General features: G+C 44.3%; 1 protein-coding gene across 1 annotated transcript; it reads right to left on the bottom strand.

Annotated features, from left to right (window-relative positions):
• Positions 1 to 17,030: 17,030 nt before the first annotated feature.
• On the bottom strand, positions 17,031 to 19,469 carry FIGNL2 (fidgetin like 2). Its single transcript, XM_063123149.1, has one exon. The coding sequence runs from the start codon at positions 19,461 to 19,463 to the stop codon at positions 17,310 to 17,312; it is 2,154 nt and encodes a 717-aa protein (XP_062979219.1). The 5' UTR covers positions 19,464 to 19,469; the 3' UTR covers positions 17,031 to 17,309.
• Between the last annotated feature and the right edge of the window lie 1,684 nt (positions 19,470 to 21,153).

Raw genomic sequence — 21,153 nt, 5'->3', positions numbered from 1 at the left:
TAGCCACCTCCAGAGATGTATATTCTGCATTCTAACTCCAGCACATTGAAATCTTCCAAAACCCTTAAAAAAAAAAGAAGAAGCTGGCCTTGGAACAGAAGACATTCATTCAAAGATCAACAAGGTTAGCTCCTCCCAGTTAGGAGTACTGATACAGAGTAACATAAAGATGCACAGAAAATATAATTTAATTTGAAGTACAGACAATTGGAGCGAACTTCACTGTTTATGATCTAATTATGCTTGTAGCCCAGAATAGACTGCAATGCTAAGCACAGTTACTAGGGAGTAAATGTTGAACTCGGTGGGACCTACTTCTGGGTAAACATGTCTAAGATTGCAACTGTATGTTAGGGTGACTACATGAAAAGGAGGGAGGACAGGGCTCCTGTATCTTTAACAGTTGTATTGAAAAGGGAATTTCAGCAGGTGTCATTTGTATATTTGGAGAACCTGGTGAAATTTCCTCTTCAACACACCAGTTAAAGCTGCAGGTGCCCTGCCCTCTTTTAAATCTGGTCACTCTAGCTATACACCTGCAGCTTTAACTGTTGTCATGAAGAGGAAATTTCACCAGGTTCCCTATATATACAAATGACACCAGCTGAAATTTCCTTTTCAATACAACTGTTAAAGATACAGGAGCCCTGTCCTCCTTTTCATATGGTCACTCTACTGTATGTGACAGGGATGGGAAACTTGTGGCCTTCCAGATGTTTTTTCCTACAACTCCCATCAGCCCTAGCCATCATAGCCAATGCTGAGGGACCATGGGAATGTAGGCCACCCATGTTATGTGGACTATCAATCTCCGTTCTAAACAACAGAATTAAATTTAATAGGGATAAATGCCATGTTCTACATCTGGGAAATAGAAACCAAATGCACAGTTACAAGATGGGAGATACTTGGCTCAGCAATACTACGAACGAGAAGAATCTTGGAATTGTTGTAGATCACAAGCTGAATATGAGCCAACAGTGTGATATGGCTGCAAGAAAGGCAAATGCTATTTTGGGCTGCATTAATAGAAGTATTGCTTCCAAATCGTGTGAGGTACTGGTCCCTCTCTATTTGGCCCTGGTTAGGCCTCATCTAGAGTATTGCATCCAGTTCTGGGCTCCACAATTCAAGAAGGACGCAGACGAGCTGGAGCGTGTTCAGAGGAGGGCAACCAGGATGATCAGGGATCTGGAAACAAAGCCCTATGAAGAGAGACTGAAAGAACTGGGCATGTTTAGCCTGGAGAAGAGAAGATTGAGGGGAGACATGATAGCACTCTTCAAATACTTAAGAGGTTGTCACACAGAGAAGGGCCAGGATCTCTTCTCGATCCTCCCAGATTGCAGGACACGGAATAATGGGCTCAAGTTAAAGGAAGCCAGATTCCAGCTGGACATCAGTACGACAATGGAATCAGTTACCTAGGGAGGTTGTGGGCTCTCCCACACTAGAGGCCTTCAAGAGGCAGCTGGACAACCATCTGTCAGGGATGCTTTAGGGTGGATTCCTGCATTGAGAAGGGGGTTGGACTCGATGGCCTTGTAGGCCCCTTCCAACTCTGCTATTCTATGATTCTATGCTCTGATCATGTGATGACCATGCTTTAAAGTTGTGTAGAACTTTGTAGGCCTGTGGTCTTCTATGCAATAAGTCTATCAAGTTCATATATTTGCTTTCATAAGGATTACAGAACAGAGAGTACATGGTTATCTACACATACACTTTTTAGAAGTGTTAATCCAGTCATTGATGAGGGGAGAGCATATGTTGAACAGACTGAGCGGAGTATACAAAGCTGCCCGTTTTGCCATTGTTGTTGCTATATCAAATCACTTCCTGAATATGTTTTTGATGTACTTTTATTTGTTTATGTAATAAGGTTACAAAATTCCCTGAGTATGTTTCTCAGCACCGTTATTGAGATCACAAAGGTTCAGGACTGACTGGCAGCTGAGATTAGAAAACAAAAAATAACCCAACACTTTTTCATTCCTTGTAATCTCTTTAATACTGTGAAATACTTTTCTTTTTAAAATACAGTATTTTCTGAGGTAGACCATTACAGTTCAAACGCATTTTTTCAGACATTAATAAGACATGAATTAAATACTTTCATGTACAATATGTTGCAAAATGAGGTAGAAATGGTTACAGAGGATGTACAAAGTCAAAAACGATTAAAAAAAAGTCTTCAAAATCCCAGTACCACTTTTTGGAGGAAAGAAACAAAACAAAGACAATCTTCCTGAGGTATATATCTTTGATACCTATGAAATAAGTTTGCAGTGAAGGCACCAGAGTGATATGAAGAGACTGTGCCCACTGCTATGACAAGTTCCCTTTATAAAAGCAAGAAACAAACGTTACCAGCACCGTAGGACTTGTGAATTCAAGATCATGAATTTCATCATAACGGTTTGAGTGATCGTGGGCCACTTGTGACCCTTCAGATGTTTGGTCTACCACTCCCATCAGCCCCAGCTAGCATAGCCAATAGGATCGACATAGCAATGAGATCATGGGAGTTGTAGGCCAAAACATCTGCAGCGCCACTGATAAACAATTCCTTTGTGATTTGCTGACCCCCTAGCTTTATAGACTGTGATGGTTTTCACTTCCTGCCTTCACAGAACACTGATGTACTGTAGAAGGTTCTGGGGGCATGTTCTAGTGCACTGTCAGTTCACGTGGAGCACTGGCCAGCACTGCTGGGCCTTGCTGTTGCCCTGCTTGAGTGAAAAATGCAATCTGAGACACAGCCATCACTCCCCTGCAGCTGTGCATTGGCCCAGAAGTTTGGTAATGGTGGGCAAGATGTCTTTCTGTGAGACTTGTTCTGCCATCATCATCATCGTTGTTGTCGTCAACAAAAACAAGAATACATCAGCTAAGTTCCAGACACCAACCAACCAACCGACCAACCAACCAGAGTAGCTTGGAACCATTCTGAAAACCACTGATCTACAGGCAGAGAAAAGATGTGCCTTAAAATACAGGTTATAGAGGGTACATTTCATCAGAACCAGCTAATTGAGACTCCGCACATAAATCTATCATGCTGCAAGGGTTGAATAAAGTGTTTTATTCTTCCGGCAGGATCATTGCCTGAGTGGAGTTCTGCTCAGGACACTCCTGCTGGTGGAAAATGGGTGGCGGAGGGGGGAGGTGATTTTGACTAATGTCCCCTCCCCCACTGAGGGCAGTGCCACCTCCTCTACTGTTCTGGAGGCCCCCTCTCCGCCCTCCAGAGTAGATTTTCAGGACTGCCGGGGCATGAGGGAATCAATGAAAACTATCTCCTCCTTCCTGCCATGGAAATGCTCGGCTAGAGCAGAAGCCTTCCTTGGGCAGGAAATGCACAGTGGATATTCAAAGGGGCAGCTTCTGATACCACACTTAAATCATGACCCTGAACAACAGCATTGCAACCGCTTTACAGAAGTGTGTTATTTTAAGCATGTGGTCCCAATACAGGTGAGAAGCCCCTGCAAGCTGAGTGTGTGCGTAAGCATGTGAGTGTATGTGTGTGTGAGAGAGAGCTCATTGAAACTTGCATTAACAAATGCCGTAGCTAACAGTATGGGAAAAATGAATGTGAGACACACATTTAAATGTAAACATGGTCAGCAAACACCAAAATCGGTTCTAAGTCACACATACTCTGCTCTCTGGTAGAGATTTGTATAGTCTTTCAAAGAGATTGGGACTGCTAAGTCACTTGTAGGCTCCTCAAGAAACTGCATACATACATACATGCACAAACATACCCAATCATATAGCAGATGAGCAAAAAATGTGTTGCTTCTGTAGGCCACATGGGTGTGTTATAACTTACAGCAACTGCATCAGGACAGACCAGAAACCTGGACAAATTTATTACTGATAATTATGACATGGGAAAATATTTGCAGTCCCTTCCGCCCCACAAACACAGGTATGCTAAAAACATGGAAGCAGATTAACATTCCTCCTCTCATTCACGAGCACATGCTAGAATACGTAGGTAGTGCTTCCAAAAAGTAGGAGTACTTCAAGATGCGTAACTCTGCTAAGCCACTCCTCTATGACACCTACTTTGAGCTCCACCAATCCAAAGCTCCTCCTACCTTTCCAACTCTAACTCTGTTCATCAAAGCACCTCTTGACAATTTGGACAGCTAAATAGAACATCCATGTTCAAGAGACACTATGCCTTGGCATACTGTATGTTGGGGACAAACTACCAAGGAAAGCTGTTGTCCTCACACTATCTTAAAAGTCGCTGTTGCAAAGAGACTGCTGGACTCCATGACAAAGATGCATAACTTCTCTAAGACTAAAACTGAAGTGGAAGGCAGAGGTTAGGGTTTGAATCCCTTTGATTCCCACATGTGCTGCTGCAACACGTTTTTCTTTTCTTTTCTTTTTTACAGAATTTGAACCATTGAGGCTGACAGACAATTTATTTGGCCAAGACCAGAATCTGGGTAAACAGCAGCGGTACGGACTGAGCCACCAACACCAATCCAACCTCACAATTTCCCCTTCAGTTCATCCCCCTCAAATTAATTTCCAGTCTCAGACTCCCCCACCAAAAAGTTCATGATTTCCTTCCAAAACATTCAAGCCCACCCCAATTAGTTGTCTCCCCAGCTTCTCGTCACAAAAGGGGAATAAATGATAGGCACTCTAGACTAGCTCTGTCTCCCCTTAACACTCCTATGTAATCTAATCTTGTGCCCCACCTCTGTTCCCCAAATCCTCGCCTCCATTTTAAAGAGGCAGGAGAAGCAAAGTGCTGTAATTTGCCCTACAAGGGGGAGAAGCTAACCAATCAACAAACATCCACCAGTGCTAATTATGAGAAAGCCTCCTCCACTCATTTCCCTCCCATGCTTTGTGTCCACGAAACGTAAGCACCCATGCAGCACTTACAAACTCACCTGTAGGAGCAGGTAAGGAGCAAACCCCATGAACCCCATCTGCTCACCTACATAAATGCTGGCTCCTTTGAGCCATGTTATTGGGAAGAGGAAAGGAGAAAAGTATAGTGGCCTGAACACGGTATGTGCCATGTGCATTGTGGAAAGAGTTGCCTCTGCATCCTTCTCACATTACAATTTGCCGTCCCAGAAATGTCTTGTGGGGAGTAGTCCTGTGAATGAAAATCATAACATGAGACACTTAAGGGTCCCAGAGGTCTGTGAATCTTTGGTGCCATCCTAGAGGCAGGTCCTCTGGCCAGAACAAGTTCACTTTCACTCATTACATTTCTAGCAGACTCTACCACGACTACCACTACAGAAATTCTAGGTTGTTTTTGTTTTCAAGCGCTATGTATGCAAACTACGTTATGTGCAAAGGGAAGTCGAATTCAGTGCTCAAAACCAACATGTGCATTTGCTTATTTTACCTAAATGTTGCTGTACTTGCATGATTCATTTTGGAACAGATATTTTGTATTTTTGTCATACAAGGTATTTATTTACTGGTCATAGGTGATTTGTTGTCAACAGATTACATTCTATGTGATCAGCAATTTTATTATTTTTACTTTTTTTGCAGACACTGCTTGGACACAATCATGAGGGATAGAAATTTGCTTTTACTATGAAAGTTGTCATTTTCAAGAATCTCTATAGTACATTATATTTGATGGTGTAGATATTCCCTTTTGTTGTTTTGCATATTATTTCCCATACTTTTGAGAATAAAGAAAGGTCGCATCTAGGATGAAAAATGCTTTGCTGGCAGCTTCCAATCAAGTCCCAAGAAAGTGCTAGTGTAACATCTATCTTCAGAATATTAGCTTTTATTAGTGTTTATTGCCATGTTGGCCAAGAGGAAGGCAGAGATTGGCTATTGTGCCCTTTATGATTGGGGCAAATACCAGTTTGGGGGAGGAGGGGTTTTTATCAGGAAAATAGTGTGAAGGGAAAAGGTTGCCCACCCCCCTGCCCATTCCTAGTGCTGTAGTCCTGGTCAGATTTTTGTCAACTTATTAGCTGCTATTAATTAAAGTTTTAAAAAAATCAGGAGATTCAGTCATGAATCTCCTGATGTCAAGTCTAGTTTTGTGCTCTGAAGTGGGAGAAGAAAAGGGATGAATGGATGGAGAGGTTGCAGGGTTTGCATGTTGATTGCTCAAATTATAGAAAGGCAAGGAAAATAACAGAAGAGGAGCATTATTGGAAGGCGTCCAAAGGGGTGGGGAATAATTTGACCACTGCAAACACCCACAAGGAGTGCCAGGCCCAAATCCTCAGTCTCACTCTGCTTCCCTCTCTTTCTCCAGCTCTCCGTGAAAAGGGGGTGACACTGCTTCTGAGGGAATAGTTTTATAAGCCACTTCTTCCAGGTGGCAAAAGTGCAAGCAGGAAGTGACACCATTCACACTTGTGAACGCAGGGAGAACCTTCACAGTGACATTCATGTAAAAGTTGAGTTTCTGGGTGGAACAACACTGGGTCCAGTTCGTATGATCACTTCAGGAAAAATAAATCACTGTGGCTTATTTCCTCTGCTGCACATGCTGGTCACATGCTAGGGTGATTTGCATAATTACCCTCCCTGGTGTGGCTTGCTGTGTCATGTGAACTTGATGAGGGTGGGCTGTTGCTATCATTAACAAGCCACACCAAAATCCTAAAACGGCCCAGGGGTTCTGGGTGGCTTGTTAACCCCAGCACCAAGCCACACTTGCTGGGTTCGCATGATACTGCAAGCCCTGCTGGTGAGGATAATTGTGCAAATCCCCACGGCACGTGACCGGGGGGGAAATAAGGTTATTTTCCCTGCCATCATTAGGCAAATTACATCGTGGGGCAAATAGGCAGTTCCTCATCCTGTGGGGTTAGGGGGCATTTGCAGGAGGGAATTAAGCTCCAACATTTTCCAGCCTTTCTGTTGTCCCCCTTTAGCTTCTCCTTCAGCCATTCCCTCACCACCACCATTTTCTTGCCATCTGATCCTGAGACAAGACAGAAGTCTGGAATTGGGAAAAGTGACCCGGGGGCTGAGGCAGCAGTTGTGTTTTGGGGGGGGGGAAATCAGTGGGCAGGGAAAGAAGTAACCCCGCCTCCTGCCACATCTCCCCTGCATCCCCTCTGAATTACCATGACCTGGCAAAGGCATGTTCAAGAAGTCCGCTGGTTAACTTAATGTGTGGTTCTGGCCTTGGCCTCTAATTTTGGAAAAAGAAGTGCACAATTTCAAGCTGCTTCCCAAGTCAGGAAAACCAGAAGTTTACTCTTAGTATTTATAAGTCATTAAGATACTAGAAGCTAGGCTCAGGGACTAAACAATAAAAATGACAACAATAACAACTAGCAGAAATGTGGATCACAAGGGAAAAGATGATCAAATGAATAAATGCGAGATTTGAGATGGGAGGGATCATATCTTCACACGGAAATAATAATGGCAGGAAGGTATAAATGTACTCAAGCAGGGAATAATAATTGCCCTGTCACAGAAGAGTAACAGTAATGTTCCATGAATTCCAAAATAAAGTGCTATCAGATGAGATGTATTTGAATAACTGAGAAATTTGAAAGTTTCCTACCACCTTTTGTTTGGGAAGTTTCCCATCACCTTTTGGGCTACAACTCACGGCCGGGGGAATCGACACTTTAAAGTACTTTGAAAACGTTTTGAAAACTGTATATGCAGTGTGTCCTGGGCCGCAACAGTTGTCAAAACTGTTATAAAGCGCTTTAAAGCAGTAGTGTAGATCCCCCCCAAGTTTAACACTGGGTGTTATTTATCTATTTTATTTATCAATTTCCTTTTGGATAATATGGATTGGCAATGCTCACAGCCACCAAATCAAAACTGAACATTCCTCCCTCTGCCTAAAATAGAAAAACTAGCCAGATAGAATGACATGGTCTTGATTGTCCTAAATTTATCTCATGAAAAATGTCCTTGCAGGTCTCTTCATGGGCTTTAAGGGAGCATGAGGTGGGCTAACAGATTTACATTTGTTTCATACTTGATGACTGTGGGCTACTTCACACATTACATTTTTAAGTGTACACCTAAAAGGCCCAAACCACAAGGGATGGGGAATTCTGTGAATCTTCTTCTCAATGTTTTGGTTTTCATAGAAAGCAGGCATGAGAGGCAGAAGTCAGGGACAGAAGACAGATGGAAGAATAACTTAATCATTTCTTTTCCTGCTGTTCGTCCACTTGAAATTCCCCCCTCCAGCTGTTTCACCACTTATGGGGGTGAGATAAAGCATGGCATCTTATCCCCTACTGGTTGTAAAATGACTGAAGGGAGTGGTGGAACTTGGTAGCAAACTATATTTGCCTTGCAGTGTATGAAAGAGCCTGTAATTTGTATCTGTGAAACAACCACCATTGACTGAACTCTACAGATTGTTCTGTATTACAGCCTTCCCCAATCTTTTGCCCTCCAGATGTTTTGGGCTACAGTTCCCAGCATTCATGACTATTTGCCATGCTGGCTGGGGCTGATGGGAATTAATGTCCATCAGGAGGGCACGAGATTGTAAAAGGCTGCTTGCCATATTGTCAAATCCTTTCAAGCAGAATACTTTTCAAAGGAGTTTCACACTGCTGAGTTATGGGTCATCAAGGCATAACATACATTAAGCCACATACATTTATGAATTGGCTAAAGTGAGTAAGAGAGCCCTCTCTCCTATTAATTGATAACCCTCTGTGAAGATGAATATAGGCTGGTATCTTTTATATTAAGGAAAGGGGGATGCTTCCAGGTGAGCCTTCTACCTCTGCCTTATTTACAGAATTTTACAGGATGTTCAGATGACATCATCCCCCGATAGCCCTCCCATGTTTTCCAACTGTTTCTTCCATCTTTTCCATTACCACAGAAAATCCATTAAGCAAGAAAAAAGGAATAGCTGCACAGCGACTTATTGTTACTGCTAGGACCCCTCCATCTGGAAGCGCCCATATAGTACTTCTATGCTGCAATCCTATGGTTGCTGGGAGGGTGACCTTGAGGACATAGAATTATTTGCATCTCCCCTTCCAAGGGGGGAGATAGCGGTGTGCCCTTGGAAGGGAAGGTCCACCCTCGGATACCCCCTCCCAACCACCATGGAAACTCCACAGCCCATTCCTCTTTGATGTCAAAGAGAGGGAAAGGAGGTAGGCTGTGGGTAGGCCAGGGGACATGCTGGGAGAGGGCGCAGATCAGCAGAATTGACAGGTCACCTCACCACCAGACCCACCCCAAAAGCAGCTGCTGGAGCTGGCATGGATTAATTCTCTCCGATTGGTTGGAGGGAGAAAGCATTTGTTTGTTTTAAAAACTTCCCAGGGCTCACACAGGTAGAGTTTTGGATTTGTTGGAGGCTCCAGCATCTGAGCACCTCCAAAGTAAATGGTACGATTGCTCTGTTGGTATGCGAAGTACCTAAGAACGCTTGATCCTCACAAAAAGCCTGTGTGAGACCGGTCATTAGTATTTCCATTTCAGAAATGGGGAGCTGAAACTGAGGGCGCCTAGACGAGGCCTTAGCGCACCTTGAGAGCCGGTTTCCCTGCTGTGCTTCCACATGACGCACAGGGGAATCCGGCTCCAGGCCGCACTGAAGCCTCCTCTAACGTGCCATAAGCGAAGTCGCTTATGGCGCGCCTTTTCCCCAGCCCCAGCCTGAGGCCGGAGCTGCGGAACATCTAGAGACTTCCGTGGCTTTTTGCAGCTGCTCGCTTACTCGCGAGTAGCCGCAAAAAGCCGCGGACTGACCACAGCGCTGAGCGCTGTGCCCATCGGCCGGCGGGGGGAGATCCCGGCGGGGGGAGAAGGGAGCACAGACGACACAGAACACACACACACATGGAGGGAGAAGAAGCACAGATGACACAGAACACACACACACACACGGAGGGAGAAGGAGGAGAGACGACACACGGGACACGGAGGGAGAGAAAGATCAGGAAGAGATCAGGAGCGGATGGGGGGGGGTTAACTAAAAAAAACACCTTACCTTCTCCGCAGTCTTCGGGCCGCACGTGGCCCCTTTAAACTTTTTTTAAAAATGGCGGACGCTGCAGGGATCCCGACGTCCCTGCGCGTCCCGCGTCTGGAAGCCTGGGCAGCGTGCGCTAACATCAGCGCGCCGTCGCCCCGCCTCCCTGCCGGCTTATCCCGGCAGGTCTAGCAAAGCCCTGAGATATTGTGACTCATCCAAACACTACCCATTAAATCCATGGCTCACCAAGGATTGGAACCCAAGTCTCTTGGTTCTGCTCTCTCTTTCTGGTGTTAAGTGCTTTGGCTTATCAGAGGCTTAAATTAGAGTTGATTGATTTCCCCTCCCACCTCCGAATTCAGAAGTAGTGTTTAGTTTACAATTTTTCACTCAGCAGTTCAGACAGACTTCCTCTACCATTCTGCAGCTTCACCCCATTGATTTTAGGTATAACTGAGCCAAGATGCTCTCTGTGGTCACAGTCCAGTTCCTATATTTCGTATGGTATAAGAGCCTTAAGATAGGGTGATCATATGGAAAAGAAGACGAGGCTCCTGTATCTTCAACAGTTGTACAGAAAAGGGAATTTCAGCAGGTGTTGTTTGTTTGTATGCATGCAGCCCCTGGTGAAATTCCCTCTTCATCACAACAGTTAAAGCTGCAGTAGCCCTGCCCTCTTTTGTGTCTGGTCACTAACCAGATACAAAAGAGGGCAGGGCTCCTGCAGCTTTAACTGTTGTGATGAAGAGGGAATTTCACCAGGGGCTGCATGCATACAAACAACACCTGCTGAAAATCTCTTTTCTATACACTGTTGAAGATAAGGAGCCCCGTCTTCTTTTCCATATGATCACCCTACTTAAAAGTTTTAGGAAGCTGTTGTGGGGGGGGGGGGCACTCACCACTACAGAGGTAATATAAAGCAACTCTGTGTATGTGTGTGTGTGTGTGTGTGAGAGAGAGAGAGGGGGGGGGGACAATTGGCCTCAAAGGCACAAGAAGCAAAGCAGAAGGACCTGCATAGCAGAATCTTCTTCTATGGCTCAGAACAAGCCATACAGGTTCTCAAGTCAACAGCATCAAGACCTTTTCCCAAGTACTTAGGCTGGCTGAACTTTGTTATCTTAGAGATTATGGATAATCGCTGTCTAGCAGGTCTGGTAGGGAATGCCAGTGAACAAGTGTTAGAAAGCAAAACATCCTGGAAAACTAGTTCTAGGGAGCCAACCTTCAGGTTCATAGGAGAAATTTGACCAGTGTCTCACAGACCACAAACCAAAATCCACGGTTGTTCCAAAATTTTCTGCAAAGGCTTCCCCTTCCATGGCCTTCCATATGATTTTGGGGTAAAATTTATTCTTAGTGTTATGCTAGCTTCAGTTCAATAGTATGATAAGGCTGTCCTCTCAAAATATGTGGATGTATGTGTAGATGAATCCCCCAGGGCTGGCTTTCCCAATAAACAAGTGCAGAGACTAGGGATATATGAGCATTTTGTTTATATTTGCAAATAATGCAACATGTCCCGTTTACAATCCCAAATGTGAATGTAAGCAGGAACGCTTTTTCAGGAAAACGTCACACTTTCCTGAAACTGTGTTCACATGTTGTTGCTTTTCAAGTATTTTAAAAATGTGACCTTTTTTAAAAAGCACATTTTCATGCTTTACTCTGTGAGGCGGTGGGGGAATGAACATTCAGTGGGCTCTTTTAACAATATTAATTTTTCCCATTCAAAATGTGCACTTTTCCTGTTTGAACAAAATGAAAACAGAGTGCAAACAAGCACGGGAAACGAGGTGAGCAAAGCTTTAAAGTAGTGTTTGGAAAATCTTGCCAATTGCAAAAATTGTTTGTTCACCCGTACCAAGCAGAGACAAAAACAAGTCTCTATCTCTGTCGCTCACTCGCTCTCTCACTAGATAGATAGATAGATAGATAGATACACACACACTCAAGAAAAATATCCAGAAATGGTGGGACAAGTACTAAAGGCTAAACTGCACAATATAATTCTGTTTAGCTTGGTGCAAGCATTTGGACCCCCATATCTAGAGTGGGACCACTAAGCATGGGTATGGGAAGTTTAAACTTTCCCAACTGTGGACCAAAATATCTGGAAGACACTAAATTGGGGAAAGCTGCTCTAGTGCAATCTAGAAAGAGAACCCAGGATGAGGCTATACATGAATCAAGGAGGCCCGATTCCCAGTGGATAAGGTCACCAACAGAGAAAGAATAAAGGCTTCATCCCATCCCAACAACACCTGTTTAATGGAATAAAGGAGAAACAATTGCTACCAAACTAACCTCGGTCGAGCATAAAGGATCTAGAGAAACCACACAATGTATCTGCATTGAACTTACTAGAGAACTGCATCATGTGCTAAGAACCTGGAGAAGCTTCTACCAATAAAGACTGAAATGGTTGGGAGATGTAAAGCAGGACGTGCAAAGAGACGGCAACATCCTTTGCCGAGTAACGTATTTCCTCACCCTGCTCTGCACTGCAGTAAAAACTTACATGCTCTCCCCTATTTCCCTCCTCCCTCAAGCTTACTCCATGAAAAGTACGGATATACGAAGCAAAACGCATCAATTTAATCTTTTACCAGCTTATCTGGGAAATTGTCTGCCAGGCTTCCTTCCATGGTCAAAACATATTCAGGTGAGGAAATTCCTAAACGGAAACACGAATGAAAGTTATGCTTTGCAACACTAGAAAGGCAATTGCTAATGCCCTCTTTGGCTCTTAAAACTGAAGTTAGTAAACTTTAGGTTCCTAGTCTCATGACTTGACCAGCCAAGCACTCATTTGATTTAAGGGAGGGAGGGAGGGAGGGAGAGAGAGAGAGAGATCCTTAGAGATAAAAAATTGAGATTGTGACTTCCTTTCTACACAGCCACAGGAAGTGTGGGTTACTTTTTCTTCTACTAATTTGCCTGTGGAAGAGTACGTAAGCATTTGGTGAAACCCCTTGCAAGAGTCAGGTCCTGACATCCTATTTCCTTGACGCCACTGTCCACTCCATACAAAACTTGAGTGCTGTTTTTGAACTTATTTCATCTCTACATTCTTCATCATACTAACCAAATAGACTCTCATATTATAACAACTTTGGAGCTGTAGAATAGGGCAAGATATCAAAAATATCTCCCTGAAAGATGTCTTCTTACCCAAATAAATTTCTCTGGTTCTGTCTACATGGTATTTGTTTTTAACAGAATTAACCTGCATTTCAGTTTTCTACACAGAAAGGCTAAACAGAAACTCACTATTTTTAAATCAAAATATTTTTAGTGCTGTCTGCAGCCACCACAGTCCACAGTGACTGCAAGTTTAGGATTTCAAGAGGCTGTACTACTCTCAGAATTAAAAAAGACTAGGACCACCATCTCCAGCATGCTTACTCAGAAGTAAATCCCACAGAGTTCAAAAGAACTTCTGTCCAAGTAAACGTTTATTCAGCTCTACTCCATGTATGTTTACTCTCAAACAAGTCCAACGGAACTTACTCTCAAGTAATGCATAGGACGGTAGCCTTAGCATTGCTATCTAAGGCTGCAATCTGGTGCACTTACTTGGTAGTAAATCCCAGTGAACACAGTGGGACACACTTTTGAGTAAATATGCATGGACTGTGAGAGTGTTCACTAGCCAGAATGCTAATTTGCATGACAAATACCTCTATTTTGCTCTCTTTTCCATGACCAGTGGTTATTATGGAGAAAGTCCCACTGTAATGAATGGGGTTTACTTTCTAGTAAGTGTGTTTAGGACTGCAGCCTTAATCTACCTGCAAGAACAACAGGTCATAAATTGTCATAGTCAAATCACATCAGATTCTTACTAGACTTTATCAGACCAATGGCCAGAATCCAATGCTGCCCATCCACTAACAAAGCTGGCCACTGATTCTGGTCAGCGTGTGGCCAGTCCTGCCAATTCTGGTCTACCCACTTGTGGAATGACAATTTAGGCAATCCTCCAAACGAGCAGAAACGCTCGTTTCTAAAAGGAGGCAGATCGGCAGAGCTCCCTTATATGAATGCCACCAACCTGCACCCTTCCAGAAATGTGTGTTTCTGCTCATTTTGGGTTGGTACCGGAAGTGCTAAATCACCATTCTGCAAGCAGTAGGGGTCGCTTGCAGACCGAAAGTGACAGGACTGGCCATGCGTACAAGGGCAAGGTTGGATTCTGTCTAATAAGACAGCATTCCGCTCTGAGTTCTCTATCTTTTTTGAATTCACCCACATGAAAATGGGCTACCTGTCACGAGACCAAGGCCTTAGCTAGACCTAAGGTTTATCCCGGGATCGTCCCGGGGTCTCCCTGCCTGCTCCCGGGATATCCTGTGTGTCATTTACATGAACAGGGATGATCCTGAGGTAAACTTTAGGTCTAGCTAAGGCCCAAGAAAACCCCAAGGGTGAAAGAATACATCTTTCTCATTTGATCATCACGTTTCTGTTCTACTTTTGATAAAGGTCCTTCCTATAGTCAAGACACTTTACAGAGCCACCATTTTCAAAAGTTGGGCATGGGCTTCCCCAAAGAAAAACTGGTGATTTTGGGGGGAAGTAGAGAATCAAGAGGGAAAGACAAAGACTGGAGAATAGAAAGAGAGGAAGATGGGGGGAAGTGGAGAACTACAGAAGATCAAGACAGACTTGTAGGTGACAAAATGTTTTCAGAAAGCCCAACGATGCTACTTAAAACTTCTACTTAGTATTGAGTCCTGGGCCCTAGATCCTAACAACAGTCCTAGTAATATCCATATGAAGTAATTATTGAATAGTAGATGTAATTTGTTTCATTATCCCATATGCTCAAATAGTCCCTGTGTACTAGGACAAGTCTTAATTTCCTGGTACTTGTCCCTGGTAAAATCACTGTCCGAATTGTGAGGAGGTTTTATGTATGCCTTCAAAAATGTTAGTAGTCACAGACAAGAGTTGTCATTCTCTAGGTTAAAGGCCCTACTCCAGAAATTAAATCTCCAAGGCTTGGGGTTTCCGGAAGGAGGAGATACAACTTGAATTTAACACTCGTGCATGAACACTAATCTCTTGCATTACACTACGCCAGCTATTTCACACATTCAACTTGGTAAGGTTAATATTGAACTGTTCAGCATGGCAACATATTGCAAAGTAAATGATGACAATGCACAATAGGCACACAAGAGCCTCCTGCAACGTATAATAGCAATCAAGGGGGCAAGAGTGGCCTCTTGATGATACAGGGCTACTAGAAGCACATGAGAAATCCTGGAGGGTGTGCTCTATGTTTACATAGGACTACCACCATTTGCTTAAAGAGAAGTCTACCGTGCATGCCCCCTCTCTCTTGCACACACAAACACACACAATAACAGCGCAATCCTATGTGTCTTTACTTGGACGTAAGTCCCACTAGATTTAATGGGGCTTAATACTCCCAAGTAGATGTGGATAGGATTCCAACCAGGCAAAACAATCCAAAGGAGGCAGGGGAGGACGAACCCAAAGTGGAGAAACTACCAAATCCAAAAGCTGCTGGGCTTGTGCCAACAGGCTGAAAGGGGTAGGGGGTGGCTGGAGGAAAAATAACTGCACCAAGGGGTCTAGAGAGAAGGGGAGGACTTGAGATCTGTCAGATCCAAGGTTCCCCTGATCCATCCCCAGCACCCACCTTTTTCCCAGTAAGGAAAGAGCAGCAGAGGTTTCCTTACCCACAAGGGGAAGCCATTATGGCGGACTTCCTTCCTGGCCTGCAGACATCCCTCTCAGGGCTGGTCCTACCATTAGGCAAAGTGAGGCAAGGCAGCGGATTTTGGGTGTCAGGAAAGGGCAGCATATTGTTTGCTGCTTAATTTATTACAGTTGTATTTTTGCTGCCAGGAAGGCAGAGAAGCTCTTGTGAGGCTTTCTCTGCCTCGCTTGGGTGTCAGAATATCTTGAGCAGCCTCTGTGTCATGACTTTGGGGGAATGGGAGCCATTTGTTATTCTGCCTCACATTGCAAAATCAAAATGTCTGGGCCAGCCCTTCTACCTCTCCACAGGCAAAGACGGAGATTCACTCAATTCTATGGCCCCTGTGCACTTTCCCAAGCCCACAGGTTTGTGGCCTAAGTCTTCAATGTATTTATTTTTCCTCAAATTATGCATTGGGAAGCTTGGCTTATAAAAGCTCATGATAACAAAGCGTTAAAAAGTCCTACTATAAACCATAACAAAAGGGAAACAACTTTGCAACCTGGAATTTGGAAATTTAATGGAAAGATTCCTTCAAAAAGTGGTACTAGCCATGGCTTTAAAACTACAGCACTAATACTTCTTATTCTTTGAAGACACATTACTCCACCAAAACGCTATGGCAAAAATGCTTTCTTAAAAAAAAGAAAAGGGGAAAAAAGAATAAAGTTATGACATAATATATTGTGAAACGCCCCTGAAATACATTCAACTTTCATCTTTGTAACAACTTCAAGTTTATTCTTGCTTTTTTCCCTCCTTTTCTTTTGCTTTAATATGGGAATCAAGTGTGCATTAAAAACACACATTTGTAATCCCTCCAGATCATTTTTTTAAATTTTCCTTGAGTTTAAAAACAAACAAACATTCTTTTTGTTTTGAGGTAAATTATTTTTCCTGAGTAGTTAAAAAAAGAAAAAAATCCACTACTACATACATTACAAAAATAAAAAGTAGGCTAGTTTATTAAACAATCTACATTTTTTTTAAAAAAAACCCCAAACCCCTTCCCTCAGAACCCACTGATGCCATCTGCTTTAAGAATGATGCTCTTGATGGCTTTAAAGAACATCATGGGTAAGATATTCCCCTGGAAATTGGCCTTTATTATGCTATAATGCACCAAATGACCCATTGTGCCATACCCATGGGAGCTGAGAACCAAACAGAAATATCCAGGAGGTGTGGTATTAAAAAAGAATGGGAAGGGGGGAAATACCTGGCTGAATACTTTACAATGCTGGTATGGAAAGGGACAACTGGGAAAACAGATTAATAATAAATAGGTTATCCTGAGTTCATTGAGAAACTACTTTTCATTAACATAGAGACCCAACAACCACCACACAGTCAAACTTTCAGACATTTTTAGAAAACAAAAATGTATGTAAATCAATCTAGGGAAGTCCTTGTATCCAAAAGGTGTGACTTTCTTAAAGACGAGAATGACTTCCTCACCCTTCCTCTGTTTTCATAGGCAGGTGGGCAGCACGACCTCTCAGAGACTGGAGCGCTAAGAGTGAGAACGCTTTTAAGAGCAAACAAGGACTCAAAGCTCCCAATGGCTTCCATTCAGAGACCCAAGATGATCTAAAAGAAGAAACAAGCAACTCTCCACTAATGCCGAGACCCATACATTTTATCCCATTCCACGTACAATTCCAGCTCTTTCTGAGAGACTGCGGGGTGGATCTTGCAGAAAATGCTTTCAAAATCCTTGTAGGAGGTGGGTTGAAGCTGGCCTGGCAGGCTATGAAGCTTGTTTGCCCCGGCCTGCTGACAAAGCTGAAGGAGCTCGCTGCCAGAGTAGCTCTCGGTGAGTTGTACGATGGAGGCCATTTCCCTCTCACTGAGGCAGTAGTTTTGCTGAGCTAAAGCGTGGTGCAGGATCTGCCGCCTGGCAATGTTGTCTGGTGGGGAGATGTAGAAACACTTGGCGAACCTTCTCTGGGTGGCTTCATCCAAGTTGCCAGGCCTAGTGGTGGTTGCTATGACAACCACATTCTGTTCGCCTGAGGTAGCAAGGTTATCCAAGTAGGAGAGGAGCTGGGACTTCAGGACAGCAGCGTCCTCCAGGAGAGATTCCACATCAGTGAGGAGAACAATAGCAGGCTGCCGACAGTTGGACACAAAGAATGTCGTCTGTAGGATCTTCTCGGCTTCAGCCTTCCATTTGGAGACCAAGGCTGTCCCACTGAGCTTCAGCAGGGTGGATCCCAGCTGGGTAGAAATACACCTGCTCAGCAGAGTCTTCCCTACGCCACGAGGCCCAAACAGCAGGATGGTTTTGGGTGGTCGACTTGCCCCAGTGTAAGCCCCTGGCCTCAGGATGGGCCACACCAGCTCTTCCTCTATGGCAGCTTTGACAGAGGCATGCCCAGCAATGTCAGTCCACTGGACTGGAGGGCCACAGTCAATAATCTTGTTGTTCACCAGTTCCAGAACGTAAGGGTCCATGGCTTTTAGCTGCTCTTCCACTGTCTGGCTGCTGCTATCACTACCAAACGTTGGTGGTTTGGGCTGCATCCTGAGAGCAAAGGAGTCTCCCTCACGCTCACCATTTGCAGCTGGAGGAGTAAATTTCTCAAAGCTCTCACTAGGCCTCAGTGGGGCTTCACCAACGTTGTAAGCTGGAGAGACCATTCCTTTCATGGGCTGGCTGTTGTATTTCCCAATGGGCTCCTCTGAAGCCACTGTTGTCGCTGCCACTCCAGCTGGCCTTTTCCCACCTTTGAAAGGCACCTCAGAGCTTCGGTTGAACCCATTCCCTCTACATTCACCACTGTCGGACATCTGATATGGGGACTTTGGTTGCTCATAGCTGTATTTGCGATACCTGCCTTCACTATCATCCTCACCACCCGTGATATCGAAGGCCTTCCTTTTCAGAGAGCTCCCTGACTCACCGCTGAGAGGTGGCACTGTGAGTGGGCTCTGGTAGCTATATCCAGGGACCACAGGGGGGCGAGAGGAAGGGGGAATGGGTGTGGGGGCAGCAATGCCTGAGGGTAAGTATGAGGCTGATGGGTGGGGAGGGTGGATGGGGCCATAGCCAGGCTGAGGTGGGTAGCTGCCTGAGGCATAGTTGTACATGGGTCCTGAGGAGCTGTAGCCGGGGACAAGTGGGGTGGAAGGATGGCTGGGCTGTAGGAGGCCTGAGCTATGCAAGGTAGACGGGTGTGGCGGTGGGAGCGCTGAGGCTGGCTGGCTGCAGTAGCCTGATGGCAGATAGGCTCCACTGTAGCCTGAAGGATAGTCCTGAGATGCCCCAAGACTGCCAGAACCGGTGGGTCCCCCACAAGTATTACTAGGATAAATTGAGTCAGACAGGTTACTGGAGACCACAGGGGAGGTACCAAGACTGTTGCCCGGGGTGACAGCAGGAGGGACAATCCCCTTGGAGCTGGACAATCCATCGTGCATTGGGGTCAGAGGGTAGGCCCCTTCTGAGCTGTGTGCCATAGGCCAAGGCTCCATTTCTCCCTTCTGACCATTGAGGGGCCCAAAGGCGCCATCACTGTAGGTGTTGAGTGCTGATGGCCTGTCATAAGGGGAGTCCAACACTCCGGAGTACTTCTCTGCATACCTCTTCAGCAAGTTGGAAGCAGTCAGGGCAGAGATGTCGTCATTGGCCCAGGCATAGTTGAAGCGCTGCCGGCTACTGTGGTAGAGGTCAGATTTGTGAGCGGGTGAGGAGGTGGTGGAGGAGACATCAAGGTGCTGCTCCGGCCACTGATTCAGGGGCTGAGCATGCTCTGGTGTCCAGTGCATCTTTGACAGAGCTAGGGAAAAAGGAACAAGAAAACAAGGATTAGATTTTGTCCACCAAGGAAATGCAGCTGTAAAATGGGTCTAGGGGGCATTATCATTATCATCATCATCATCATCATCGGTATAATAATAATGCTCATTCTTATTTATCTGTACAACAATCCTTTCAGCTGGATTGGGTTGGGAGTTGGTGACTTGATTTAGGATGTACAATATGGTGGTCAGTGTCTCCCTTCCAGCCACTATTACTAGCCCAAGTCCCCAAGAAGGTATAGGACAAATGACCTTTCGGAGGTTTCAGTCCTCATTAGACTCATGATCCTTCACTGTATTTGTTTAAGGAAGTAAAACTACATACCACAAAATCTTTAATGTTTTTCATCACATACAATCAGTTTATTCCATCAAGCCACTATATTATCTAAGAGATTGCAACCTTCTAGTGTATCCTAAAGGTATTGTCATTATTAAATGTTACGCTATAAACAACTCTTACTTTTGTTTTTCTTTGTTATACTGAAGTCATCCTATCCTCTGTCTTTTCTCTCCCACTACTCTTTGATTCTCTAATATTCTCTTGGTATAACTGCATTGAGGAATAGCCTCTGTCACTCAGTTCTTGTCTTAACCTGGTTGCCAGATAGTCATTGTTCCAGGGTTCTGAGCAACCGGTGTGTTCGCATGTCACTATAAACCAGGAATCCTGACTTATTAAACTGCAATGTGAAAAAGCATGCAGCCTGTTCACTCCTTCGTACAAAATTAAACAAACCTGGAAGGGGAGAGCTTCGTCCGCTTGACATTCACCATCCTGAACAATTTGATATCATGCACAAACTTGGCTACCACATTGCACAACCCAACTCCAGATAATTTATTAATGTTAAATAGCACTGGTTGCAGTACAGATCCTTTGGGGATCCCACTGTTTACTTCCAACCATTGTCAAAATGTCCATTTATTCATTCTACTTCCTGTTCTTTAACCAGTTACCAATCCATTAGAGGACCCTTTGAATTTACTCAGGAGACTTTGGTGAGAGACACTGTCAAAAGCTTTTTGAAACTCCATGCATATAATGCCTATCTCCATATTTGTTGACGCTGTCAAAAAAAAACAAACCTAAGTTGTCTATGTCCTGACTGGCTAGTGCACCATAATGTCATCAAGAAAGTACCACTCCACCCCGCAATTGTCAGAACAGTTTTGCATTAAGAAATGGTGTTCTCTTTTATTAATAAGGTGACAAATTAATGGATAAATAGATATACATATGGCACTTTGTAACATAAAACAGGCAGCCCATCTGAAGATCAGAAGGAGTGCGTGACTCACAGCTGAAGCAGCACACAACTGGTTGGCATGCATGTCTATCAATCAAATTGCAAAGGCAGGAGGAAGCCGGGCTTACCCTGCAGCAGACAGGAGGCCCCTTCTGCATCAGTGGGCTTACCTGCCTGGCTTTGCGGGAGGCACCAGCATTCCAATCAGCACTAGGCACCTTAGTCTGGGAGCTGCCATTTAAATTTCCCACAATGCCCCTAATGTAGCTGCCATTTAAATTATTTATTTATTTATTTATTGCATTTTTATACCGCCCAATAGCCGAAGCTCCCTGGGCGGTTCACCAAATTTTTTTTAAAAAAATTCCCAGAATGCCTCCAAGAAATTAAAATGCCCCCCTTCCAAT

Source organism: Elgaria multicarinata, chromosome 3 (assembly GCF_023053635.1).
Source record: "Elgaria multicarinata webbii isolate HBS135686 ecotype San Diego chromosome 3, rElgMul1.1.pri, whole genome shotgun sequence".
Classification (NCBI taxonomy): Eukaryota; Metazoa; Chordata; class Lepidosauria; order Squamata; family Anguidae; genus Elgaria; species Elgaria multicarinata.
This window is presented reverse-complemented; position numbering and strand designations above follow the sequence as displayed.

Coding starts and splice junctions, on each gene's coding strand:
- FIGNL2 (XM_063123149.1), bottom strand. CDS start 19,463: ATGCACTGGACACCAGAGCATGCTCAGCCCCTGAATCAGTGGCCGGAG.